Source organism: Lissotriton helveticus, chromosome 12 (assembly GCF_964261635.1).
Source record: "Lissotriton helveticus chromosome 12, aLisHel1.1, whole genome shotgun sequence".
NCBI classification, from domain to species: Eukaryota; Metazoa; Chordata; class Amphibia; order Caudata; family Salamandridae; genus Lissotriton; species Lissotriton helveticus.
In genome coordinates, this window is record NC_136073.1 from 26,580,569 (window position 1) to 26,608,530 (window position 27,962).

The 27,962-nt window shown below is 47.7% G+C and overlaps 1 protein-coding gene across 2 annotated transcripts in view; it reads left to right on the forward strand.

The window, feature by feature from the left end:
- The first annotated feature begins 9,810 nt into the window (after positions 1–9,810).
- LOC144797662 (thialysine N-epsilon-acetyltransferase-like) overlaps positions 9,811–27,962 on the forward strand; it is a 90,641-nt gene continuing 72,489 nt past the window's right edge. The window contains exon 1 of one of the 2 annotated variants that reach the window (XR_013603438.1): positions 9,811–9,951. Coding sequence is in view for 1 of the 2 variants with exons in the window: in XM_078668378.1 (XP_078524504.1) it covers positions 9,871–9,951 (81 nt within the window). In the remaining variant the exon portion in view is untranslated. The remainder of the gene's footprint in view (positions 9,952–27,962) is intronic. The other variant, XM_078668378.1, reaches the window with a different exon arrangement.

The window sequence follows — 27,962 nt, forward strand, 5'->3', positions numbered from 1 at the left end:
TTATTGGTCTTCTGAACCATTCAATGTTTGTGTCAGCTGTTACGTTAAGAGCCGCGTGTAAGCATGTTTCTTTTTATACCATTTGTAGTATAAGCACAGCTTATACAGTTGCAAGTTAAGAAATACTGCTCTTCTTTTCTTTTGTGGTGGTTATAAGGGTTATTATTCGTGCTCTGAATCGAAGCCAGGTTGTGGCTGCCGAATGCTTGTTAGAGGGAAATAGGGCTGCTTCTGCTTTAACTGAGCCCGCATCGGCTTAACCAGTCACTAGTGGCAACTTTTGTCAGCAATTCATTTTAGTTTGCTGAAAATGCATGGATACGCGTGATTTTGTAAATGAATAATTCATATCTTTGATGTTCGTTTCCATTCAGTTCACGTTGTTTGTACAGCAGTGGTTTAGCTCTTCACCGGAGCACCTTTATCTGACTGCTGTCTTTCTTTGCTCTCTCTCCCTGATCAGAGACCTTTCCACTGGCAGCTGAATTTTGCTGCTGAGACAGAGTAGAGTTCCTTCTCTGCCCAAGGATAAATAGAATGCTGTCTTTCCCCCTACCATGCCATAAAAATTGTAATTGTTGGTTATGACGCTGGTGTTTGGCGGTAGAACTACTCATTTGGTCACAAGATTCGAGACTTCAAACTCCTGATGGATCACTGGGTGATTGGTTTAAAGTTGTGACTGATTGTTGGCTCTTTGGTGACCTGGGGGAAGGAAGCAGGTGGTTTCAGTCCCTGGTTTTGCACCAGTAATAACATTATTGTGGTCGGGACACTTGTGAAGGGTCTTTGTGCCAGTAGGTGTCGAAAGGTGTGCTGGAGCCACAGCATAAGGCAGTGACATTGATGCAACAGGAGCTGGCACCTGCATTTTACTTTCCTAAAACCTCACCGAAAGCTATGTGGGATCAAAAGCTTAGGGAAGATATCCCTGATAAGGGATGGTCGAGGATCCTAAAATATGCTAAAACTGAAAATAGAAATTAGCGCTTTTCATTCACACAGTGTATTAATTAATTGAGCTGCACCTTTTTGTCTTTGGCATGGCTGGTCAAAATGTGCCTGGGAACAGTGGCATTATGTGCCAGATGCCGAAATGACTTCCCAGATTTTTTTCCAAATGAGTTCTCCCAGTATTTCATTTTGGGCCTCTGCTATCTGTGGAAGATCCATCCCTGCCGGATAGTTGGATTGGGATGGAGTGTTGACCTGTTCTGCTGTATAGAGTTTATTATAGAAGTCCCCAAGTATGCAGGTTCTCTCCAGTTTGGAGGTCGCCATAAGTCCCTACACTTTGCATATATTACCTATATATTCCTATTATCGTTTGGTCTGTAGGTGGCGTGCTACATGTGTGTCCACTTAATTACTCTGTGAATAAGGATCCTGTTTGAGGCGTAAAAGTGTGAATTTACCTGTTATAAATAGAGTTAATGTTCCCACTCACAGCAGTGACTTTCTACTGAAGGGCTAGGGTCTGTGTGGTTTTATTGCTGTCTGCTGAGCTCGTCCGTAGGGTACAATAGGTCTCACATTTGCGAGAGATTAAGCTAATGGCAATGTAAATGACAATGCCATTTATTTATCTGTTTTCAAAACCAACACATAAATACACATTTTGTCATTTACAATGCCAATAGCTCTAACTTTTCCAAAGGCGAAACCATTGCATTGTAAATGCTTGTTAAACTTGGATCTAGCTATAGGGTCACCTTAAATAGAAGGAAACTGGAACTCCAGCAGGAGGCCTGGGATAACTTGGCCCAGGCAGCTGAAACAAACAATTGTACCCTGTTTTGGGCCACAGTGAATAGCCCGTTCCTTAAAGATGAAAAGGTCCCTGAATTAACATCAAGGGTCAATAAGGAAACATGGGTCTCTCATTTTTCTACTATCTTTGATACGGACAAAGTTATGGGTCTTGAAGAGGGTTGTTGGCCCATTGTCCCTTTGGATATTACTGTTACCGAAGTTTTAGATAGTATCAGGGCAAGTAAAGGGGGGAAGGCACAGGGCCCGGATGGGGTGCCAATTGATATCTATAAATTAGTTCCAGAACTATGGGGACCTATTTTAGCTAAAACATTTAACGCAGCAGTCTGTAATGGGGTGCCTCCTACCTGGGAAGAATCAATCATTATCTCTATTTATAACAAGCATTTACAATGCAATAGGTCTCGCATTACTAAAAGTTTAAGCTATTGCCATTGCTAATAATAATGCAATGCCAATAGCGCAAATATTCAGTAATGAGAGACCTATTGTATTGCAAATGTTTGTTTAGTATAATGGTTCTGAACTGTTATACATTAATAATCCCTGAAGTTCTTTAGTCGTGTGTTGTTATGGAGGAGATGTAAGTGATTATTTTGGGTAAAAACATTCTGAAATGTTTGATAAATAGTATTAAAAAAAGTAACAACAAAGGGTGGTATAGAGGGATACAGGCTGTTTAATTTCTAGGAAGAAGCAAGGCAGAGCAAAGCCAGTGGTATGGATTTTTTTGGAGCTTTATATAGCACGAACTCGACCCGAAAGTACTGGAGCACTTTACATGAGCACCAGTTACGTTACAGAAGAACACTCATTTGTTTTGTAGGCATGGGGAGACTTGCCCAGATTAATCACAGGATGCTGAGCAGACACGAAGGCTCGAAGCTGGTTCTCCAGCTATAACGTGGGCAGTTCTGGTCATAGGGCAAAGTACGAGCTGAGCCATGAAAGCATTCAGCATGTACATGATGCATCACACGTCTTGTAAAAACACGATAAGGCGCCGTCCTTCGGAAAGTGCTTTTGCCCTTTTGCCCTTTAAAAGGTGCAGTATGGAGGGTAAAGTGCACTGGTTGAATGCGGTGCTCACGTGTAATGCCTGCATCTTTAAACCAATAGAAATTCTAACCTGGTGCTCATATTTCTATAATTGCAGAACCAAATAGAAAACGAAATACCTTTTTACAAAAATCTGCAAAGTGGATGAAAATTAATTTGACATTTTAAATATAAAAAAGATACACTATAAACGATATTTTTAAAACAACAATTCTTGTATATCCATGTGCAGTATAACAAAACTAACAATACATGAAGATACAGCGTACGAAGCTCCCTTCACCACGCTCCTTCAGTCATACACAACAGGTTCATGTTTCAGAATGTGCATGAAAATTACATTGTACAGAATAAATCGGGGAGGTGCACACAGGAAAGAAACGGTGACTTTGACGTTAAATATTTTAAGGCTCTGAATAAACTGGTATATTTTTGGGCCTTTTTTGTGTCTGGTAGTACTTTTATTGACTCTGGAGGTAGACATGAGGGGGAAAGGCTATAGACACATTCATTCCGTTTTCATTTAGAAATATGAAATTTAGAAATATGCTGCGCTCTTCAACCCTGTACTTGCGGGCTGCCCAAGAGAATCAATGGACACATGGCGCGATTTAGTTTGCAGAATGCATAAATAAGGCGTCTCAATTCCCCAGAGAACCTGTTAGCAATGGGGAACTATGTAAGGCAGGGCTTTAAGTGGGATGAAAAACTGGGGGGCCTCTCAAAGGGGCGTGACCCGGCCCACTTAAAGCCCTGATGTAAGGAGAACATTGTTTATACCATATATCTGTGTTATATATTCAGGCTGAAGATGTCACTGGCCGCCACGGGGAGGCACCTTTTTTTCGTTAGGTATGCACCACACATTGCCCAGCCTTAGTTGTTTATCGAGAACACTCACTGATAGCCCTGGCTGTGTGTGCATAGGCAAAGCTAAGCTGGCAGGGCGTCCGAAAGAAATAGCCTTGGCAAAGCAAAAAGAGCTAAAACATAAACATAAAGCTTAGTGTCCCTGTAGCTGGCGCCACTCTTATCTTTGGAAGTAAAAAAAAAAAGTAGAAATATATAGCGGGTGTCCCTGAAGCGGGCGCCACGCTGAGCTTTAAAGTAAAAAAAAAAAAAGCATTGGCATAGCAAATAGGTCTCGCCTTTGGGACCTTATAAGTGTTTAGCTATGCAACACTTGATGTTGTTGCACGAAGGATATTGTGCTGGATAACTAAACACTTATAAGATCCCAAAGACTAGACCTACTGGCTATGCCAATGCTTGTTGATACATACCACCATCCTGTTTTATATATATATATATATATATATATATATATATATATATATATATATATATATGTTTCCCTCATATTCATTGCTTGAGTCTTGCTCGCAAAAAAGTGTCACGCATAGTTGTTGAAATGTGACTCATAATTACACTTTAAATATGAAAATGTCACACATAGCAATCTGAAACCTAGGCAGCTATGGGCATCACAAACACTCACAGCACGTACATCAGGCTGGGGTACAAAGGCATGCAGCAAGGTTACAAAGGCATATAGCAGGAGTACACAGCAGGTACTAACCGGCTCTGTTGGGTCTGTGTTGCAAGTCTCTCCAGAACAGCTCCTGATAGCACTGGTTCTTCCTAAGCAGTAAGGAGCTGAGCAGTGACGAACTCAGTGGCTGCAGATCGGGCACCATTGTGCTGCTCTGCCCAGGCCTAGCTCTAAAGAAGACTGGTGTCCATTGTCCGGAGGCGGACACCCACTCTCTCGTCGGCTGGTAGAAGATTAGTCCCGGTGACGTCACTGAGATGGCCGTGCATCACCATGCGGACTGAGCCTGTCCCCCCTGGAAGGGGTAGGAGCGAAGGAAGTCTAGAAGCTGCGCGTTGAGAACTGAGGAGCCTCCTCTCGGGTGCACGAGCATCTCACTCCGAATTGAGTTGCCGGTAAAAAGGCCTGGTGCGGCAGATGAGAGCGCCAGGGGTTGATAACTGCCTAAAATGGGCGCACATGAGACTCTGCTCATTAATAAACAAGAGGCACACAGAGCCACACACCTACAGACATCGATGATTCTTTAAACTGCTACTACTACAAAAACAAAGGTGATTGGCCCATGCTGCCGTTTTTGCTGGGGCCACGACGCACCCTGCAGTTAGAAATGATAGCGGACCAGAGAGGGAGCATGTCTAAAAGGAGTACTGCATCCTGATTGGCTGAGGAGCCGACGCGGGAATCGAAACTAGTGGTGCGCGCGCACCAGAGGAGCGGGGGCAAGGGAGCGCGAAGACGCCGAGACGAGGTAAGGGATGTGTGTGTAAGCGCCGGGGGTTCTCTGTGTATGTGTGTGCGTGCGTGTGTGTATGCGGGGGGGTTCTGTATGTATGTATGTATGTGTGTGTGTATGCGTGGGGGGGCTGTATGTGTGTTGTGCATGTGTTGTGAAGAGCCTGTTGATGCGCGCGACCTGATCCCGGCAGGCTGCTGCTGCTGCTGCTGCGTGCGCGTGACAGTCTGTTGTCCTCTCCGGCTCCCTTTGAGTCCTTGAAAGCCGGAATGATAACAATAGTCTCGCTCTGCGACAGCAGGCCTTTGGCCTGCAATCGCAGGGCGAGACCTAAAAAAGGAGACCGGGGCGATGTGAAGAACTACCACCCGATCTCCCTGCTTGATTCTTCGGTTAAAGTAATGAGTAGGGTGCTTTTGGTTAGGCTGGAGGAATGGGTTGAGGCCAATGGCACTCTGACAGAATGTCAATTTGGATTTAGAAAGGGGCGGGGGACGATTGAACAGGGTCTAAACCTTGAACTGTTGATCGGAAAGTATACGCAGGCTAAGCCCGGCACTATCTATCTCTGCTTCGCAGATTTGAGTAGTGCTTTCGACTTGGTGGACCATGCAATTCTTTGGGCTAAGCTGATTGAAATGGGGGCACCGGAAGGTATCGTTTATTTTTTAGCCCGCCTTTATAATAAATTACGTACTTGTGTACGATACGGTACCCATGGTGAGTGTACAACTAAGTTTAGGATTGGACGGGGCATTAGACAAGGGTGTGTTCTTGCCCCCTTGCTCTTTACCCTCTTTTTTAACGAAGTGGATTCCGTCCTAAAAACCATTGCAGCAGATGCCCCTAAAGTTAATGACGCTAGCGTCCCGGTATTACTTTACGCGGACGACGACGTTTTATTGTCTCGTACGCCGATAGGCCTCCAACGCCTGATAGATGGGTTTTCACAGTTTATAAAAGGGAGAAAGCTTGTGATTAACAGATCCAAGACCTATATCATGGAATGTGGGCTGCGGCGTAATAGAAAGTCACCCTCTTATTTTATTGATGGACATAAGGTTAAAAAAATAGATAACTTTTCATACCTTGGTATCACATTTTCTAACAATAATAGCTGGACTAGCGAGCATAAAAATGTGAGAGCCAAGATGGTGAAGAGTGCTTACGGTGTGTTTACATTGGCCACAAAACTAGGGGATAGGCGGGTTAGAGACATGCTTAAAATATTTCAGGCTAGATGTCTCTCTGCCACTTTGTATGGAGCTGGGGTATGGGGCTTTGCCCCTGCCGGGAGCTTACAAGTGGAGGAGAACATCTTTTTAAAAAGACTCTTGTGTCTACCTAACTCTGCCTCTAACAAATTAGTACATAGAGAACTCGGTATTCATCACCTTACCGACTTGATTTTTCTTAGACCCCTTTTGTTATGGAGGTCAATCTGGATTAAAGAAGAAACTTCTTTATGTAGAGCCATCATTATGGATTGCCTCTTAATGGATAATCTTTTGAAAATCCCATGGATTAAATATAATATAGATAATTTCCAGGCGTTCTACGGCCTCGACATTAAATTAGATAATTGCGGGGCCTCCGATCTATCTAAATCCGAAATTAAGAAGTCCTTTTTGAATCTTTTATCTGAGAGGCGGCTTAGTAATAGTGGCAACCTATCCACTTGTGTGTCATATAATGGTTTGAATGAATTAGTGGGCTACCAACCGTATCTGACCCAAGTGACTAGAACATCACACCGGTTTGTATTAACTAGATTAAGGATCGGGATTGCCCACAATCTGGTGGCTTTTCCTTCTCAGAATAAGCACCCGGTCGGACCTTGTCCATGTGATAATACCTCAGCACAAAGCACCATGCACTTTCTTCTGTTGTGTTCAATGTATAGGTCTTTGAGAATTGTGTATTTAAAACCCATTTTTGTGAAGTTTGGTGTCAGGACTGTAAACGACTCTATGAAACTACTTTTTAACTTGCACCATTCAGATGTTTTTTTTTTTACGGCTACCTTTCTCCTTAAAGCAATCAATGCAAGGAAAAGCATGAGTTTTTAAAAGTTATTTATTAACCCCTTGCCTGTATTCTATGTTGTTTTATCTCTGGATACTGTCTCAAATGTTTTTTAACGTGCTTTTATGGACATTGTCCTTTGTTCCGAATAAAGCCTTATGAAATGAAATGAATGACTGGTGCAAGGTGCCCACTTTAATTAGTGGACAGCATATATCAAGCCAACTTCTCACATTGGTGTGCAGGGGTTGGGATTCAAGCCTGCATTGTTTTATCAGATAAATCTTTCTGTTGATTAACTGTAAAACCACCAGTACTAGGTACATCTAATACAAGCTCAGAAAAAGTAAGTTCTACTGAACTTAGGGTTGGGTAAGTCAAGGGTCATAGCACACCCTTTCTCCAACCTAAGAGAGTTTAGTTCCCACTAAAACTGAAGGAAATGACCTGATTAGTGTCACCCGGGTCACTTTTGACCACCTCGTACCCTTCCAAACAAGTAAAGAGTGTGTCAGACAGTAGAGAATAAAAAAAAAACGTTTCTTAGAAAAATACACTGCAGCGGAGTCGAATCTGACCAGCACACAGAGATGACTGTCGAGGGGACTGGCTCCCCAACTCTTGGTAATGCATAATAATTTTTACGACAATCCCAACCATGCCCCCAGTGAAAAGTTACCGGCTTGAGCTGTACATGAACGAAGATGGCACAGAAGGATGGGCTACCACCTGCGAGATGGGCACACACTATCGCTAGCTAAAGGTTGCCTTGCTAGGGCTCGCCTCCTCCTAACGTGGGAGTAGGGCTACGGAGTAGGATAGGCATGCAGAGGCAGAATGACGTATTCATTAGTAAGTCGGAATCCAACCTTGAACATGAGAGAAAAAAAATAGCTGATCACAGTCTTCTGCTGAAGCAAGCAGTACAGATAATTGGAACTTAATCTGTAGAATAAAACCATTCTCAATAAGAATGACGCACAAGCACTGGAGTTTGAAGGTTTACTCAAAGAATATAGGTACAGAAATACATAAGCTGGACCATCAATCAATTAAGCAGATAATCAGCACTTCATGGAGATCTCAGTAAAGTGCCATAGAAAGTCCATTATAGATTTGCTTTCTAAGAAAGTGAAAAGTTGAACTCTCCTAAAGAGGAACATACAGCCTGATTCATCAAGGGGCCGTTTTGCGAGCCCCTAATAGCGAATCATAGCGATTCGCTATTGAGGACTCGCAAAACGGTATTCATGTAGGAATTGCTAAATAAATAGCGATTCCTACATGTTCTCTATTTGCGAGTAGCAATTTGCTACTCGCAAAAAAAGGAATACCTCCCCATTCATTCCTATGGGCCAAAAGGCCCATAGGAATGAATGGGGAGTATCCCTTATTTGCGAGTAGCAATTTGCTACTCGCAAATCAGATAGCGATTTTAAGGGTGCCAGGGGTGTCCAAAGGACACCCTGTAGCACCCCTAAAATGCACATTTGAACAGGTGTTGCGCACACACATGTCCAAAGGACATGTGTGTGTGTAACATGCAAAAGAAAAAAATGCACTAAAGTGCTTTTTACACTATTTACGCAATTTACCACCAAGTCAGACCTGGTGGTAAATTGAGACCAAATATTGCGATTTCGCTATTTCTATTTGGTTGATGAATTGCATTTAAGGAATCTCTATTAGAGATTCCTCAAATTCAATTCCTCGCAAATATGCGATTTCGGTAATAGAGATTTTTGCATTTGGGATGATGAATCCCAAATGCAAAAATCGCACTCGCAAAGGGCCAGATTCTCAGAATCTGGCCCTTTGCGAGCGCAAATCAGCTTGATGAATCAGGCTGTTAGGTCCTTTTAAAGGACTTTAGACTAAGCATTCCAGACATATACTACACAAATGTTGACAGGATATGCACAAATGGGGGACAAGCAAAAAGCAACATTTTACTACAAAATACATTTTAGGGTTCTCTTACAATTGTGATTACATGGTATGTTACCATGTCACCTCCAAAACGGAAGGAAAGTGCAAAGTTTCCCTAAGTTAGCTTGTGCTTAATTTCTCGTTTGTTAAACACTACAAATCAGGGAAAAAAAACAGATCCCACAACATCCATACTTAAATCAACAGGTATAAGAAGAAACACTTTAAATGTGCAGTAGAGCTGCCTTAATGCTCCAAAGCTGATAAATATAGCAAAGAAATATAGCACATGTGTGATAAAATGAATATGTGGGTTTTTATAGACAGTCCCAGTTAAGTATTCTGTTCGGGCCTTTACACAATCTTAAAACTGGTATGTTTTTTCTGGGAAAAGTGACAACCCTAGATCCGGTTTGACCTCACTCCTTTCCAAGAGACGCGGCATGAATATTCACGTTATAAGTTTACAAACCCTGTCATGAGACTTCTCCCTCCAGGGTCAGGTTCCAATTCTGTATCTTTGAGCATCAGCTCCACCCCCGGAACGTACCACCGCGCACCGGCTGGCGGGGAGGTATCACTAGCAGGTGTCCTGAGCACCAGAAGGTCACGCGATCCGTGTTATTCCCACAGTAAAATATCAGGAGTCAGGCTCCGCAGGCGGGCGGGGGGGGGGAGGGAGGGGGGCTGGGGACAGCGCCCTGGATTGCAGCACACTGCACACCCCTCCCTCTGAGTTGGTATCGTCCGGAGGGAGCAATATAACTGTGTGTGTAGCAGAGGGTCCTTCTTGTGAATGGAACCCCCCACAGGCATGCAGTATGCAATCCGTCCCGCGGGACCTGGGGACTGCGTGGACATCATGCGTATGATCCGGGTGAGCTCAGTGGGTTGGGCCCCAGCTGCGGGTGTGTGGGTGAAGCCGGGAGGTCGTAACTTCCAACCCTAGTGTGTTTAATGCACTTGCCACATCAGTCTCGGTGTGAAGATCCTAGCGTTACAGGCTGCAGTCACCGTAAGAGAGCACGCTTGGTTTATGCGCCGGAAGCATTGTGTTTATTTATTTTTTAAAGTATTGACTTTTGTTGTTTTATAAAGTGCCACATGATACCTTTCGTATACTTCAGAAAGCTGCTGTCTGTGTTTGAAGCATGCATATCGCAGTGTGTGTGGAGCCTGTGGATTCGGTATTTAAGAACTGGCAATCGGGATGTAGGTATATTTACCGAATTAATTACCGAATCGGTATGATTCGGTAATTAATTAATCGGTATTTACCGAGTCTGTAACTGCCATTGTTTAGGCCCATAGGAATCAATGTCAATTACCGAATCGGTAAATACCGATTCGGTAATTGTGGGAAATATTGAAGGGTGGCAGGGTGTCACTTTGACACCCTGTTGCACCCCTGAATCGTGCATGTGTGCACATGTTGCTGACATACATGCCCTAAGGGCATGTATGTATGTCTGCAACATGGCACTGTTTAAAAAGCAAAAAAAATGGTTTTCTTAATTTACCACCAACTACTAGTTGGTGGTAAATTAAGAATTCGTAAACCCTTGTAGCACTGAAAACAGTGCTACCTACATCTCAAATTACAGAATCGGTAATTTTACCAATTCGGTATTTTACCGAATCGGTAAAATTACAGAATCGGTAAAATTACCGATTCTGTAATTTTACATGCCCCTACATACCAATGTCCAAATACCGGTCGGAAACGGCAGAAAATCGGTATTTTCGGCCGTTTCCGACCGGTATTCGGACACCTACATCTGGTGTTTTGACACCTACATCTTGTTGGAGAAGTCGTCGTAAGAGTAAGATGTTGTGAGTATTGTGGTGTTTTATATGGTGTGGGTGTGAGACCTCACTGTGTGATACACTCACACAACCATCTTGGGTGTTGTCGGGCTCTTTAGTAAAACGTTTAGCTCAGACCCGGTACCTGTTGCTTGGAACAGTCAAGCTTAAAAAAAAAAAACAAGTGTAGAAGTACCAAATCAATGAAATAAGAAAGTCACAAAAGAAATCTAACACCAAATTATGAAAATAGATCTTATTTTAATGAATGTTGAGACACCAAATAAAATCCTCCCCAAAGGTTTCCGGAGATATAGATTTTTAAGTAAAATGTGAATTACTGCAATTCACTCGAAAAACCAACGAGCATTGGTAACTACAACAGTGAGGGAAAACTTTAGAAACTGTGTAAAACTTTTATAAAGTTGTGTTCGGGTACCCCGGCCTGGTTTAGGTGGCCAACTCCAACATGGAGCAAGTCAAGAGGACGAGTAATGATTTGTAGGACAATTACCTTGTCACTAAAGGAGTCTCAAATCCAGTTCCTGACTTTTTGGGTGAACCCCCATAGACTTTAATGGAATGGTACTGCTGCAAGAGATGCAGGATGCTGAAGATGTTGAGGATGGTGTGCGGTCAACGGAGGACTTCCTGGGGCTACTTCTAGGCCAACAGTCAGTATGGAGTGACTTAGGCCACAGGGGTCGAGGTCCCTCGAGGTCCTGGTGGGTCAACTGGTCTCCAGTCACAGCGGAACCAAAGGTCTCCTTTGGTGAAGGCTAGTGTCTGTCTTGGGCGAACAAACTGACTTCTGACAACTCTCCCAGTGCAGCAGGCTCGGTTGCAACTTTGAGCGTCAGGACTCTTGTCTCCCCGGCTGGACATCGGCAGTTCAGCAGTCAGGGGCAATCAAGTGATTGTGGCTATTGACTAGCTGAGACGCCTTCCTCAGCTTTTGTGGCCCTGGTGTTGTAACAGGAAGTCAGCCAACGGACTCTTGGAGTTCACCTCTTCTTATTGGGGACCGGGAGCTACTTGTCCTCTAGCCAGGCACCGCAGGCACAGTTCTCTGTTTGTGAGCCCAAGGTTTAGCAGGTGCAGCCCAGCCGTTTGTGCAGCCTCTGTTGCCAGGTCTGGGTAAATGTAAATGTACAGGAATTTCTATAGCACAAATCACCGAGCGGTTTGTAAGCGCTTGCTTAGGGAACCCGTCCTGGTATTCCCCTGTGAGATAACCCCGGCAGGGTATCCGCAAGGTGAAAGCCAGGCATCCCGCCGCGAGGGGCCGTTGTGGAGATTAAGCAAGCTATTGCCCAGAGTCGCAGAGTGTGAACCCGTGAATCGAGGAGGCACCGGAGCGAGAATTGTCGAGTCAATGGACATTTTAGGACTCAAGACCCCGCCGAGCCGGGAATTGAACCCTGGTCCCGGGCTGACCTTTGCTTCCAGGTCTGCCTCCTCTACCCAGTGAGCCACACTTCTCCACAGCAGGGCCAATCTTCCTTGGTCCTCTCTCCACTCCAGATGTGATCCGAGGTCTGGGTGCTATATTTATGCCCAGAAAGTGCCCTCGGGGGGATGCAGCAGTGCTGGGCAATGGCCTACCAGTTTTTTTTCCCTCCTGATCACAACTGCCTGTAGTGTGTGGCATCTAGCTATGCCAGAATGTGCCACTCTGCCCAAGTCGAAGATGGCTCAACCCCTCTCTCAGTGTGGGGAGCTTGGTAGCCCACCTTAGCGGGATGGCTACCAGAGGGTTACACTCACAGGAAAACCAGTTTGGCAACTTGTCTCCCCTCTCTGTCCCCGACACCAGCCTGTCTACCTGAAAAAAGGGGAGCCTCTCTTGTTTGTGTCCACTGGTTAGAGGAGGCAGACCCGGACGTTGAGATCAGACCCGGGACCAGAGTTCAATTCCCGACGCGGCAGGGTCTTGAGCCCAAAATGTCCACGGACTCGGTAATTCTCGCTTCGGTGCCTACTCGAATCACAGGTTCACACTCTGCGACTCTGGGCAATAGCTTGCTTAATCTCCACTACGGCCCCCCGCGGCGGGATGCCGGGCTTCACCTTGGGGATACCCAGTAGGGGCTATCTCACAGGGAAAAACCAGGACAAGTTCCCAATGCAAAGCGCTTTGACACCTGGCGGTGATATTGCGCTATATAAAAACCCATCCATCCATTCACCTTTTACCCTTCAAAGTCGGCTTCCCCTTTGACTCTTGACTTTTGGGCTCCCGCCCTGTGTGGCTTCCACCAGGGAGCGGTAACACCTCTTCCATCTGCTGGCCTCTATTGTTCCTGCTCCTGACAGTGCTTCACACTTCTTCCCAGGAGTGCAGAAGGTTGTCTTGTGGCCAGCATCTGCGAATGGACACTGTACAACCTGGGCCACAGCGTGGAACATTTCTAAAAGTTGCATTTCTTTTAAAGTTACTTAAAATTCAGCTTGGGCATCGAGTCTGGCTTAATGTAACAATTACTTTGATACCTTGAAGTACCAACTTTGGTAGTGCCATTCGGAAGTTATCACAGCTGAGTTGTCAGTGTGTAACCCTGTACTTGCCAATTGGGCTACTAGCCTTTATGCAGGAAAGATAACAATTTGAGGTTTTTACTGTTAGGACATATAAAAATACATGTCCTACTTTTGAATGTACAGCACCCTGCCATAGGACTTGATAGGCCCTTTGTATGAGTGACGTATACATATTAAAAGGGGAGGTTTGGGTTTTGCCATAAGTTTAAATGGCAAAGTCGAGATATCAGTTTAAAGCTGCTCTGCCCGTCTGCAGTGGCAGGCTGGGAGCCATGTTCTCACATTGTCACATCCAGGGAGGCACAATAAGTGCTGCAGCCCTGGTAGGACACCAACATACAGGCCCTGGGTATCTCTGGTAACAAATACCAAAGGCGTATAAGTAAATAAATGTATACCAATTGAGTATAATCCAATTAACCATATAATTTGTGAAGGCTTAGCACACTGGCCCTGAGGTCTGGTTAGCAGGCCTCAGTGCCCCCCAGAGTCGAATTACCAGCAGCATCAGTCCAAAACTTTGGAGGCGATCATGCAAAAAGAGTCATTCCTTACAGATATAAACAAAAAGACCTGACAGCGGAACCTTCTGATTGCCAGCACCTAACCTGTTTATCACTCCTTCATTACTGTCCCTTCTATACTAGGTGGGATCTGTGTGCACACTGAATAGCACCCACCGTCACAGTGCCTGTTCCCAAAAGGAACCTAACAATTCAAAACAAAAGCACAGGTGCACCACACAACGGAACTTAATCAAAAAGGACAGTTATAATGTCCATAACCAGTAAAGAAAGTTCTTCAATTGTTTCTTTTTTCTCTTTTATTATTCCATTTTCATTTCACGTAGGTAAAACACAGCGTGCAGTTTTAATGCTTCAACACACAGAATAGCCGACGCGTTTCGTCCTAATGCAGGACTTCTTCAGGGCACTAGATGATGGTGGAGTCAAACACCTCCATGAACATTTAGGTAACAGGATTCCCTAATGGAGAGCTGTTCTCCGTTCGGTAAAATATTATATCAAGAAATAGCGCCGTCTATATAGAGGCAACGATCAGTTATTAACTAAAGGGCACGTCCCACTGTAATGATGTCCAACTCCGTCAGGTTATATTGCGATGGTGCTCAATGTAAATCCTGTGAAAGTTTATCAAGATAGAGCTGTTGCAGTTCACAAGGGCGCTGTGGGATGTAAACAGCAACACGGCCTGGCAGGAAACTGATGCTGCCTGTAAAGCGCCTTGGGGTGCTAAGCTTGCGCTCTATCAAATAGCTGAAGCGTATTCTAATCCGTGTAAGAGACTTTACAAGTGCCATAGACATACTGAACAGACTTTACAAGTGTCCTAGACGGTATGCAACGTTTCCAACGAAATTTTTACAACGCACTACTATTACAACGCAGGTATTACCACGCATACCATTACAACGCATTGCGCTGGGGGGCGCTCTAGGGTAAGTAATAAGTTTAATTTTCTATCCAACACCTTCCCTAGTGTCCACGGGGACTGGAGTTGGAATAGAAAATTATACTTACCACTATCCAGTACCTCTAAGCGCTATGCGTTGTAACGGTATTCGTTGTAAATACCGCGTTGTAAAGGTATGCGTGGTAAAAGTATGCGTTGTAACGTCATACATCCGTCCTAGACATACTGCGGAGATCTGTGTCCATTCTACCAGTGAAACATTCCAAAACATTCCAGTCGTGGTAAAATAGCTCCGTGAGTTAATGTGCCTGCTACAAGTATCTGCTTGCAACCTGCCAGACACCACTAGCAATCCTTACAGGATTCATTCATCCTTTCAATTCCCCAAGGGCGTTTCAACGGTGAGTTGTTTATAAGCAGAGAACTGTTTAGCTCAGGGTGGGTGGATCAAAAGTCCATTTCCATGATCTAACTCGTTTCACCTCCTTGGAAGGGGCTGGACTCAGAGTCCCTCGGGCAGATGCTCTCTCTGCCCCAAGGATCAAAGCTGACAGGACAATTTGTAAAGCGCACGTTCACCCAGAAGGGTATCTTGGTGCTGAATAACAGAGGTTCATTGTTACCCAACTCTATGGTACTCATCGACCTCAGAAGGATGAAAGGCTGGCGGACCCACCAGGATTTGAACTTGTGACCATGAGGTGAACACAGGCCCCTGCAGTGGAAGCAGTAGCCCACTAAACCACTGGACCCCGCTGGTTAGTCCACAAGGGGCTTGATGTGCACAACTGCAGTTTGCATTTTCCTGACACTGGGAATTTCTTCCATTCAAACTTTCATTGTGAAAAGTGAAAAAGTAGATTTTTCATTATTCGCCTATGGATCTGATAATAAAAATAATAAAAACGGCGTCACCAAGGAGACTGGCGAATCGACACCAGCGAGAGCAGCGCTTCCGGAGGTGACTCCCGGCGTCAGCAGTGAGGGAGGAGCAGCGCCTTGGGAACGCAGTAGAAAGAGGTACCGCCGGTGCATCTGAGCCAAGGAAGAGGAGCGCTGCTCGCCCCAACCCTCCAGTTCTCTCTATTTTTTATTTGTTGCCTCGATTCACTTTGCGCACGATGTGAAATAAACAATTTGGAGTGCCAGTCCTATTTTGTTAAAAGAAAAGCTGGGATGTGTGAATTGCTGGCACTGCAGCCCGCTGAGAAGTGCTGGTGCTGCCTACTATAAAGTTAGTCCAATTATAGAGAGGTTCTGGTATTGTCCCAATAAATGTATAGCAGTGCTGCTGACAAGTTCTGGTGCTGTCCAGTTATATGTAAAGGATTCCACATTGGAAGAAGTTGAGTCTTTCAAATATTTGGGTCTGGCAATCAACAGAAGCTTTAATTGGACCACTTCTATCCAAACCCCCTTAGAAAAAGCCTTGGCTGTGCTAAGGATGGTGAGGAATCACGAGCCCTGCTTCTCTGATCACAGAGACAAACTGTTCCATACACACGTAGAAAGTCAAGTCTCTTAAAGAGCCAAACTCGGGCGCTTGGAGAAGATTAAGGGCCAGGGGCCAGATGTAGGTAAATCATATTTACCGACTCTTAAATACCGAATTTTACCGATTCGGTATTTAAGAGTCGGTAAATATGAAGGGGGGAGATGTAGGTAATTCCAGATGTGGAATTACCGAATCGGTATTTCCTATTGATTCCTATGGGCTTCACAGCCCATAGGAATCAATGGGAAATACCGATTCGGTAATTACCGAATCGGTAAATACCAAATTCTGCAAGGGTGCAGGGGGTGTCACTTTGACACCCTCTGGCACCCCAAAAATTGACATGTGCGCCATGTGGCACACAGACATGCCCTAAGGGCATGTCTGTCTGTCACATGGCATAGGTGTGCATGCACACATGTGCATGCACACCTGAATTCGGTATTTTAACACCCAATTGAATTGGGTGGTAAAATACCGAATTTGTAGGGCCCTTGGGACTCTGAAGAGTCCCACCTACATCTGAGATTTACCGAATCGGTAAAAATACCGATTCGGTATTTTACAGAATCGGTAAATTTACCGAATCGGTAAATGTACCGATTCTGTAAAAATGTGCCCCTACATACCGAAAACCCATTTACCTGTCGGTAACGGCCGAAATCTACCAGTCGGTAAATGGCTCCTACATCTGGCCCTAAATGTAGGAGCCGAAATACCGGTCGGTAACGGCCGATTTCGGCCGTTACCAACCGGTATTTAAGATTTGGCATGTAGGGGCAGAATTTTACAGAATCGGTAAATTTACAGAATCGGTATTTTTACCGATTCGGTAAATCCCAAATGTAGGTGGGACTCTTCTGAGTCCCAAAGGCCCTACAAATTCGGTATTTTACCACACAATCCTATTGTGTGGTAAAATACCGAATTCAGGTGTGCATGCACATGTGTGCATGCACACCTATGCCATGTGACAGACAGACATGCCCTTAGGGCATGTCTGTGTGCCACATGGCACACATGCCTATTTTTGGGGTGCCAGAGGGTGTCAAAGTGACACCCCCTGCACCCTTGCAGAATTCGGTATTTACCGATTCGGTAATTGCCAAATCGGTATTTCCCATTGATTCCTATGGGCTTCACAGCCCATAGGAATCAATAGGAAATACCGATTCGGTAATTACCGAATCGGTAAATACCGAATATTCCAGATTCGGTAATTCCACATCTGGAATTACCTACATCTCCCCCCTTCATATTTACCGACTCTTAAATACCGAATCGGTAAAATTCGGTATTTAAGAGTCGGTAAATATGAATTACCTACATCTGGCCCTATATGCCATATTGGTTGTTTTGAGAGGAAATTTTGGAAAGCAATGCTTAATCTGCAAATAAGCCTACCCGTTGCTGTTTTGGAACCTGATGCAGGCCATACCGGCTAAAAAGATTACAAGCATCCGGGACAACTTGGTCGATGGGTCCTCGGAAGCACATTTTACAGTGAGTAACCTTCAAGCTGCTCACCCACGTCTACAAATGCTTCCACAACACCGGACCCCAATACCTCAATGAGAGAATTTCCTTCCACGCACCTAAGAGAGACCCTCGTCCTCGATGAAACCCCACGCATCCGCAGAGCCAGAACAGACATAAGGGCGTTCTCCTACTTCGCGGCCAAGGCCTGGAACGAGCTCCCGATTGACATCAGGCGCGCCCCCTCACTGAGCATCTTCAGGAAGACGCTTCAGACCTGGCTCTTTGACTGAACGGAGCTGCTCACCCCTCGCCACCCCCTTTGACTTGAGACCCTTACGGGTGAGTAACATGCTTACAATTACCTGATCGATTATCAAGTCTCCCTTTGCAGTGCCGTGGACCAAAGAAATCAAGAGATTCGGCCTGGCCCGACTCAGGGCTAGATGTAGGTAATTCATATTTACCGACTCTTAAATACCGAATTTTACCGATTCGGTATTTAAGAGTCGGTAAATATGAAGGGGGGAGATGTAGGTATTACAGATTCTGTAAATACCGAATCGTTAAGATTCGGTATTTACCGAATCTGTAAATACCGAATCGGTATTGCCCATTGATTCCTATGGGCCTTGAAGCCCATAGGCATCAATGGGCAATACCGATTCTGTAATTACAGAATCTGTAAATACCGATTTTAGCAAGGGTGCAGGGGGTGTCACTTTGACACCCTCTAGCACCCCAAAGACGGGCATGTGTGCCATGTGGCACACAGACATGCCCTAAGGGCATGTCTGTCTGTCACATGGCTAGGTGTGCATGCCCACATGTGCATGCACACCTGGAATCGGTATTTTACCACCCAATTGGATTGGGTGGTAAAATACCGATTCTGTAAGGCCTTAGGGACTCTGAAGAGTCCCACCTACATCTGGCCGTTACCGAATCGGTAAAAATACCGATTCGGTATTTTACAGATTCGGTAAATTTACCGATTCGATAAATTTACAGAATCTGTAAAATCTGACCCCCTACATCTCGAGATGCCAAATACCGGTCGGAAACGGCCGAATTCGGCCGTTTCCGACCGGTATTTGCCACCTACATCGGGCCCTCAATGCTTCAAGCAATCAACTGTTGGTTTTAAAAAAGAAAATAAATTCCACGGATAAAAAACAATTTGTGTGCCCAGCAAGAGAAGAGAAAATGGGTGTGAGAAGTTGGCCTGGCATATGCTGTCCACTATTCTAGTGGGCACCTTGCACCAGCCCAAACAACCCTTACCCGCAGCAAAAGAACTGTTCATGGTCTATAAGGAGATATCTTTCCTAGCGAAAATTGCAGCACCTGTGATAGGTTCAGAGGAGTCATGCAATCGTGTGGCTGATTTTTTTTGCGGATGAGGTGGAGAAGATCTACTCCACATTTCCAATATCTGCACAAGATGGTTACGGGGTTACGGTGGAACTGGTCTGCATTTTGGAGACAGAACGCCTCGATAAATTTATCTTGCCCCCTCCGGAGATTCTCAATAGGATAGCCATCAGCATTAAGTCAGGCTCGCCCAGAGATCCGCCTCCCCTAAGGTGCTCCCCTAAGCTAACCTCCTGACAATTCCTAACTTCAGATTAAAAACCAGAGGAGGCAAGGCCCTGGCAGTTCTAGGATCTAAGGCCTGGAACTCCCTTCCACCACCCCTTCGCCAAATAGAAAAGGAAACAGACTTTAGAAAGGCCCTTAACTTGGATTTTCAATTGATCAAATACTATCTGCAAATCTGCAAATCTGCAAATCTGCAAATCCCTGATCTGATCCCCTTTCTTTTTTTTTTTATTTTTTTTTGAAAACCTTTATTGAGACAAAAATAGGAGATACATGCGCAAGCCCACAACCATCACGGCCGGCCGCAAAGATAGGCGAGAAAAAACAGGAGAAAAGTACGTCAATATACAATCAGGATATTGCGAAGTATGTCAGAAGTGACTACAGGGTGCGCAACACAGGAGAGGAGGTTTTCGTTTTAAATTAGATGAAGCGAGGGGGCTGCAACAGGAAGGACTACACACCTTACAGAAAGGGACACAAAAGAAACGCAGCAAGAGGGGCGTACCCCATTCACAATCGAAATTAGGCTATAAGTACAGCAACTATATAGGCTAAGCAACCGCAACAATGAGACCGGATAATCAGCAGCATTACAAGAAAACAACAGTTCCACGCGTAATCCCAGAAAGCCCACCCCCAAGAACAGGAAACAAAGATTTATTGAAACACAGGAAGAGAAAAGGCGCAAGACCCAGAAACAGCCAACCCTACGAAGAGGAAAGAACCCTCCCAAAGCCGGAAAAGAGCGATAGGGACCATAGAACAAAACAAACTAAAATAACAACCCCCCCCCCCACACCCACCACCCTGCACTCCTGTAATGGCTACGGCCAAACCCACTAACAGCGTGCCTGTCGCCCCGAAACTGCCCCATAGTAGGGAAAATATAAAGATATAAAGAGATAAAGAGTGGAGGAGGAGAGAAACAGACCTGCACCCGGCATGTAATATTCGGGCCACCCATCCCTAGACCCCGTCACCGACACAAAATGAACGTACAGTATCCCCGGCTCACCATCAGCATCCCAGCATTACGAGCAACAACAATCCTGACATGAGAGGAGACACCCTCAACCCCCCCCCGCGGCCCGGCGTAGCGACAAAGTCCAACTTCATAGTAGCGTCCACCCCCTGCAGCCCCGACAGTATACGCTACCACAGTCATTGATAGGGGGAGCTCAGCCCTGGCCCTTGCGATCGGGAACATCGACGTGGTTCAGCTGCACAGTAGCCATCTCGAATGGGACAAACAAGCAAAGTGACCCCAGCAGAGCACAGCACCGTCCAACAAAGTCTGTCCATTCCAATGTCATGTGTGCGACAGCGACATAAAGGTGGACATCGCACTGTAACAGTCCACCCGGCCAGGGCAGTAGCCGCAGCTGCAGAACAACGTAGGAAGCGTCTCCGATAATCCACAAAGGAGTATCCAAACATGGCGTCCGAGGACGAGACCCCATATAATGAACAAGCACGCAGACATCAGACCGCTGCATCTCCATCGCAGACAGCATCTCGGGAACATCGGGAGCACATACCTCCAGCACCTCCGGGCACCCCTGGGCAGGCAGTCCACAGAAGTCGGACACAAGATGTGGCTCAGCGTCCCGCAGTCGTGAATGTGCTCGGTCAAGCAAGGGCACAGCAGCGAGAACAGCATCCAGACGGTGCCCCAGGTCACAGGCGTCGCCACAGAAAGCAAATCGAAAAAGATCCAGGGCTCTCAGAATGTCCGCAATCCGCACCGGTGCCGTAGGAGGGGAGGATGTAGCAGATCCCTGCACACGGGGCTCGGAAATTCGTTGCAGCCCACAAGACTGGTCATCCACGTCGCCATCACAAAGTTGAGCACCACGCCGGTGATCTGTAGAGCACCACCTGTCCGGGGGCACAAAGGGAACACAGACCATGCTGCACCATGCGGGTGGAAGCGTAGCGACCGCAGTGGCCATGTCACTAGTTGCAGCCCGGGATCGTGAAAAACAAGGTCCAGTTGCTCGGCCTTTAAAATGGCGCCCACCTCATCACGGAGCGAGACAAGAAGCAAACAAAGGCATACACAAGCCTGGGCGGTGACACATTGTTGCACTCTCAGCCGATATGCCTTCCGCGTAGAGATGAGTAGAGCGGACAGAATGTAAACACCCAATTCAGCCGCTGCGAGCCGTCGGCCGGCTCGACTCCGTCCACTGCGGCCGCTGTTATTGTGGGCGAAGGCAGCCAGAGTCGAAGAACAAAGACCCGTCAGCGCCGGGCAGCGTCCGGGAGAAGGCGAGAACGTCCCACCGCTTCCACCGCAGGGAGCGCTTAAGAAAACACACCATTGGAGTCGGGGTCACCTCCCGAACCCGAAAATATAACTCAGGAGCAGGATTGATGCCAGGATTGGTCCCGGGACGGGAGGAAAGCGAAAGGGTCGGCGGAGCCGAAGGATTAGGCGGCCATCATGGTTGCAGGCTAGGCTCCTCCTCCTACTCCCCTTTCTTAATCAGCGACCCACTGGATTGCCTTCTTTCTCAAGCGCTTAGATGCTCCTTGGAGTGCAATTTGCGCTTTACAAAAACCCTTTACATTTACATTTACGTTAGAGGGAGTATTGAGACTCTCGAGCCCTGCATCAGACATCTCTTGGAGCTCTCTTTTATCTCAGGAAGTGTCCCTAAAAGATGGAAAGAGGCAGTTGTTCTACCATTACAAAAGAAACCCCATATTAGTCTGGACCAACTAGATAATCTGCGTCCTATCTCTCTGCTTCCCTACTTTGCAAAGGTTGCGGAGAAGGTAGTAAATATCCAACTGACGGCACACAAATGCAAACATAATCTTCTTCACTCTACCCAGTCCGGTTTTCGGGCCCTCTATTCTACCGAATAGGCTCTGCTCTTTTCAATAGACACCATTCGGAAATATGTAGACGAGGGACAGACGGCAGCCTTAATCTTGTTAGATTTAAGTGCCACCTTCGATACTGTTGCCCACCATACCTTGCCGCAATGTCTTAGGAAAGGAGGTGTGTCCGGCAGTGTCTTGAATTGGATGGAATCCTTCTTGTGTGAGCGAGGCTTTCAGGTGGCACAGGGATCCCACTACTCCAAAGATATCAAGCTGAAACGGGGTGCCTCAGGTATCTACCCATAGTCCGATCCTGTTTAATCTCTACGTTTCTCCTTTAGCGGAGATTAAGGAAAAATTTGGGATCAATGTTGTGTCCTATGCTGATGATACACAACTGGTGGTTTCCCTGACATACACAGGCACAGGATACGGCAGCCTCCAATTTTGTGTCCTGCCTGTAAGAACTGGCATCGTGGATGGCAAATAATTGCCTGAAATTGAATGGCAATAAGACCGATGTGCTTGTGATAGGGAAAGCTCCATCAGTATGGTTGTCGGCATGGTGGTCCCAGACTTTGGGACTCACTCCCACGCCCTGCGAACAGGCTAAGAACCTTGGAGTATGGGAGAACACCAAGCTCTCTTTTGATCACCATACCAGGTGGGTGGCAGGTGCCTGTTTTGGTGTCCTGCGAGGCCTCCGGAAAGCCCTAGATGTGTTGCGTACTGCAGCCAGGAAAACCATGGTGCATGCCCTGGTGACATCGCGTCTGCACTATGGGAACATACTGTACCTGGGTGCTACCACTAAATGCGTGCAGAGACTCCAATGTATCAAGATCGCAGCAGCCCGTCTGGTTTCAATGGTTCCTAAGAGAGCCTCTGCGAAGAGCGCGCTAGCCTCCCTGCATTGGCTGCCAATTAGGGAGAGAGTTTTGTTCAAGGCTCTGTGTGTTAGCTATCGGATCATACAAAGGAAGGGCCCCCCCTACCTGCATGACCTATTAACTTCCTACTCACCGACCCGGCAACTAAGATCTAGCGGGACGGGTCAGGCGTGTGTTCCTACCATCAAGAGAGCAAGGATGGGTGGCCGCTCCTTCCACTATTTGGCAGCACAGCAGTGGAACAAACTCCCTCCAGAGCCTTCGGCTGGAGGGCTCGCAGATCATTTTTTGTAAAAGACTGAAAACATACCTTTTTCCCTCTGTGTAGACCCCCCTTGCTATTTCCAGTTTTTAGCTCCCCTTTTTAGATGCCGAGTGCAGATTGTACCGCAGCGTGGGCACACACTAGCCTAGTGTAACCAGGCGCTTTATAAATGTGATCATTATTACTATTGATGATAGTATTTTTTATTTTTTTTGAAAAATATGTTTATTGCGGAAGCATAGTGGACATGAACAGGCAAAACCTCCCGTAAGCATCAAGAGGCAATATTTAGCAGTATGCAACATTCAGGATCGTACACAGCCTCGTGGCCCACATCCCGGAGGCCAGGCGGCATAATGTCAGTGGACGGCACAGTTATAATCATAGTCGTTTGCATACTGTACACGTGCATCTCCAGTGTCCGCTGGTCTTCACGTATGTCCCCTCCTACGTCCTCCATGGAGCGCTACCCCCAACCCTCTGGATAGATAAATTTTGTAATAAAAACACAGTCCAACACAGAACAACAAACAACTCCCCCCCACCCCCCCATACGTGGCATCAGTAATAGAGTACGTGCAATAGCCAGGTCATCCATTCAAGGCCCAATAAGGTGCAGACATCACATTCAGTAGCGATCCTCTGGGAATCCAGACAAATCGCAGGGTTATATAATAGGGAACATTAGTGCGCGCCCAACAGGGCATTACTCCGGAACAGGTCCCTGCATCTCGCCTCCCACCGCCTCCCCCTCGGATCCAGACCCCTCAGGGGTGAACAATTCAGCACTAGTGGCATCCGAGTCATCATCTGGAAACCCCTCTGCACACATCAACCTCCAAGCCAGCAAGTCTTCCTGGAGCTTTTCATCGCGGCGCGTGCGCTGCATATGCGTCTCCTCAGCCAGGGACCACTCCCTAACATCCTTAAGCCACAGGGAGACCTCAGGGGCCCTCCGCCCCATCCAAGTAATGGCCACTCGCCGCCTTGCTAACACCAGTAACAGATGTTGAAACTTGTAAGACAAATTCCTCCCTTTAGGCTTAGGTACCAGGGCCAAGAGACAATGAAGCGGATCCAGGGCAATCCGGAGGCTCGTGACACGGCCAATATGGTCCACCACCTCGCTCCAAAAGCTACGGACCTGCGGACTCTCCCAAGCCAGATGGAAGAATCCAGCTCTCTCTGCCCCACACCTGGGACAGCTGTCCCGCCTATCCACCGAGATGCGATTCAAGGAGACCGGGGTCATGTATGTGCGATGCACAAAATTAAAGTGGATCAACTTGAACCGTGCATTACACGAGACTTTCCGGGTCAGTAGCCCAATACGTTTGCGCTGTCCCGGCTCCAGAGTCATCCCCAGGTCCGCCTCCCAGGCCGCCCAGGACAGTGCGATCGGCGGGGCCGAGTCCCGTCGCATGGCCGAGTACAATAAAGAGATCAGCCTCTTCCCTCTGCCACAGGAAAGAAGGATGTTGAGGGTGTGAGTCAGTGGGGGCGCCTCTGGGAACTGAGGCCAGGTATCCGTGCCACCTCCTGGAGTCGCCTGTAGTGCAGGTACTGTCCCCTGCTCAGGTCAAAGGCCTCCTTGGCACGCTCATAAGACACGAAGGAGTCATCTGGGTACAGGTCCGCCAGAGTCTCACATCCGCCGTCTCGCCATTCCCGGAAGGACATATTTGCCTCCATCCGCAGCACCGGGGCCAAGATCCACACTGGCAGCTCCCTATGAAATGGGGCCCGCCGCAAAACTTTCTCCACAAATCGCTGCCAAACTCCCGCTGCGTGGCGCACCACATAGGGCAGGTTCTCGTCCACTCCCCTACCTTGCATCAAAGCCACTCGTAATGTCTTCTCGTCCGCCCTGCCCGCCAGTAGCTGGAGTTCCCAGTTATCTGTATCCGCGAACCACCTCGCGGCGGGTAGGAGCTGCGCCGCTTAATAATAATAGAGGTCAAACCTTGGGGCCTCCAGACCTCCCTCCTCCCAGCTTTGGACCACAGTATGTAGGGCAACTCTGCTATGCCCGCCCGCCCAGCGTAGAGATGTGAGCAGCGAGTTGAGCGTGCGAAAAATTTGCGGGGGGAGCGGGCATAAGGTATTTTGCAGGACGTACAACATCCTGGGCAACATCACCATCTTAGCAACCGCTAACCGCCCCATAAGGGAGAGAGGAAGCGTGTTCCAGAAGGACACAGACTGGTGCAGGGAGCGGAGCACCCGTTCAGCATTGCGGGTCAGGAGGAGTTCGTCCGACGAAGCCACCTGGATCCCGAGATATCGGAACGCCTCCAGCTCCCACCTCAACCCCAGGCCCGGGAGGCTCACATTCGGATCGGCAGTACAACCCACCAGCGGGAAAATCAAAGACTTCCCAGGGTTAATGCGCAGCCCGGAGGCCGCGCCAAAGCGGTCCAGCAGCCGCATCAAAGCGGGAAGCGAGTCGCTCGGGGAGGTCAAATAGAACAGAGCATCGTCTGCATAGAGGGAGATCACATTCACAGTATCGCCCACCCTAATGCACCTTTGCGCCATCTCAGTACGAACGGAGACCGCCAAAGGTTCTATTGCCAGGGCAAATAGGAGCGGCGACAGGGGGCACCCCTGACGGGTGCCCCTACCCAAGGACCACTCCTCTGAGCGGGCCGAACCAAGCCGAACCCTAGCTCTGGGCACCCCGTAGAGCACTCGGATCTAATTGCAGAACACTGGCCCTAGCCCCGCCATCCGAAGCACCTCCAAGAGATACCCCCAGCTGACCGTGTCAAAGGCATTAGCCAGGTCAATTGACACTAGTATGTGGGGATCCTCCCTCTCACGCACCTCGTGGAGGATATGGGTCAGGCGCCGCAAATTCATCGCAGTATTGCGACCAGGGATAAACCCACACTGGTCCTGATGGACCAAGTGTGCCATGTGTGGGGCTAGGCGAGTGGCTAATAGTCTGGTGAGGATCTTAACGTCGGTATTGATCAGAGTGATAGGTCGGAACGCCGCGGGATCGCAGCTGTCCCCACCCGGCTTCAAGATCATACAGACCTCCCCCTGATTCATGGTGGGCGGGAGAACGCCGGTCTGCAGGGCCTCATTATAAACCTGTAGGAGGAGGGGGGCCAGGACATCGCCAAATGAATGGTAAAATTCAGGCGGGAAACCGTCTCCACCCAAACCAAAGCCAATCCTTGCAGGTAAGGCCGATAGGAGGCCTCCGTGATCAAAGGGTCAGCGGCATACACCGTCTGCAAGTGGGAGCGGAGGATCTCAAGAATTTCAGACTCCGAGTGCACCATATCACCAGCTGGAGCCAGTAGGGCAACTATCCGCTCTGGTGCGAATTCACTGCGAAGAATCCAGGCCAGCTGATGACCAGACTTGTCCCCCTCACGGTGGAGACGCTGTCTATAGTGGCCCAGAGTAAAATTGTCGAGGCGGTTAAGAATTTCATGGCGCCCGATCCGAGTCGCCGGGGTCAGGTAGAGTCTGACAGCGCCGGAGCATATCCTCTGCACCCCGCAGGTCGCAGAGCAGTTGCTTCCGGACCCCATATGTAAGGCCCATACAGGCACCGCGTACCACCGCTTTTAGGGCCTCGCACTTGGTGGAGTAGGGTAAATCACCGCTCTCCCAGTTCAAATCTATGTAGTCCGTCAGGGCAGTCGCCACATGGTCCTTCCCCACCTGGTCCTGCAGAATGTCCGCTGGCATGCGCCAGGTGCGGGGACGCGCAGCTTGGTCAGACCATTGCGCCATGCATGTCAGTGGGGCATGATCTGACAGAAAACGGGCTTGGTGGGTTACCGTCAATGAGAGAGACGCGGCAATATTGGCCGCAAGGACGCGGTCCAACCTACTATGGGTGTTGTGCGGCGGGGTGTAACAAGTATACAGCCTCTGCGTGGGGTGGGCCGTACGCCACACATCCACAGCCCCCAGATTCTGCATTACTTCCCCAAGGCGCGCTGTCATGCGCGGCTTTGTGCCAGAGCGAGGGGGATGCCGATCCAGTTCCGGATCCAACACGCAATTAAAATCCCCAAGCCAGAGGAGGGGCGCATCTAGGTCCGAGACAACAAGGTCCTGAAGGCGGGAGAAGAAACCAGGGTCGTCAACATTTGGTGCATAAGAATTTAAGAGCAGAAAATCCCTACCATCTAGCTTAACCCGCAAAAGCAGGAACCTGCCCTCAATGTCCGCCTCAACATATTGAACGGTACAGGGCACCCCAGGCGCCACCCAGATTAGGACCCCCCTGGCATAGGTAGTGAAGGAGGAATGGAACATTTGGCCCCTCCATTTTTTGGACAGCCGCTGGGCACCCTCCTCGTCCAAGTGTGTCTCTGGAGACACGCAACGGAGACCCCATGCCTCTTGAGGAAGGAAAGGACCCGGTGTCTCTTGGCGCAAGTACCCAATCCGCGCACGTTCCAAGTTTAAGAATTTAAAACCCATAGTCGATGATTACGCCCATCCGGGCCACAGAATACATACATTGTGATCCGCCACCCCCAGGCCCAAGCATTATCGGGGCCGGAAGATCCAGC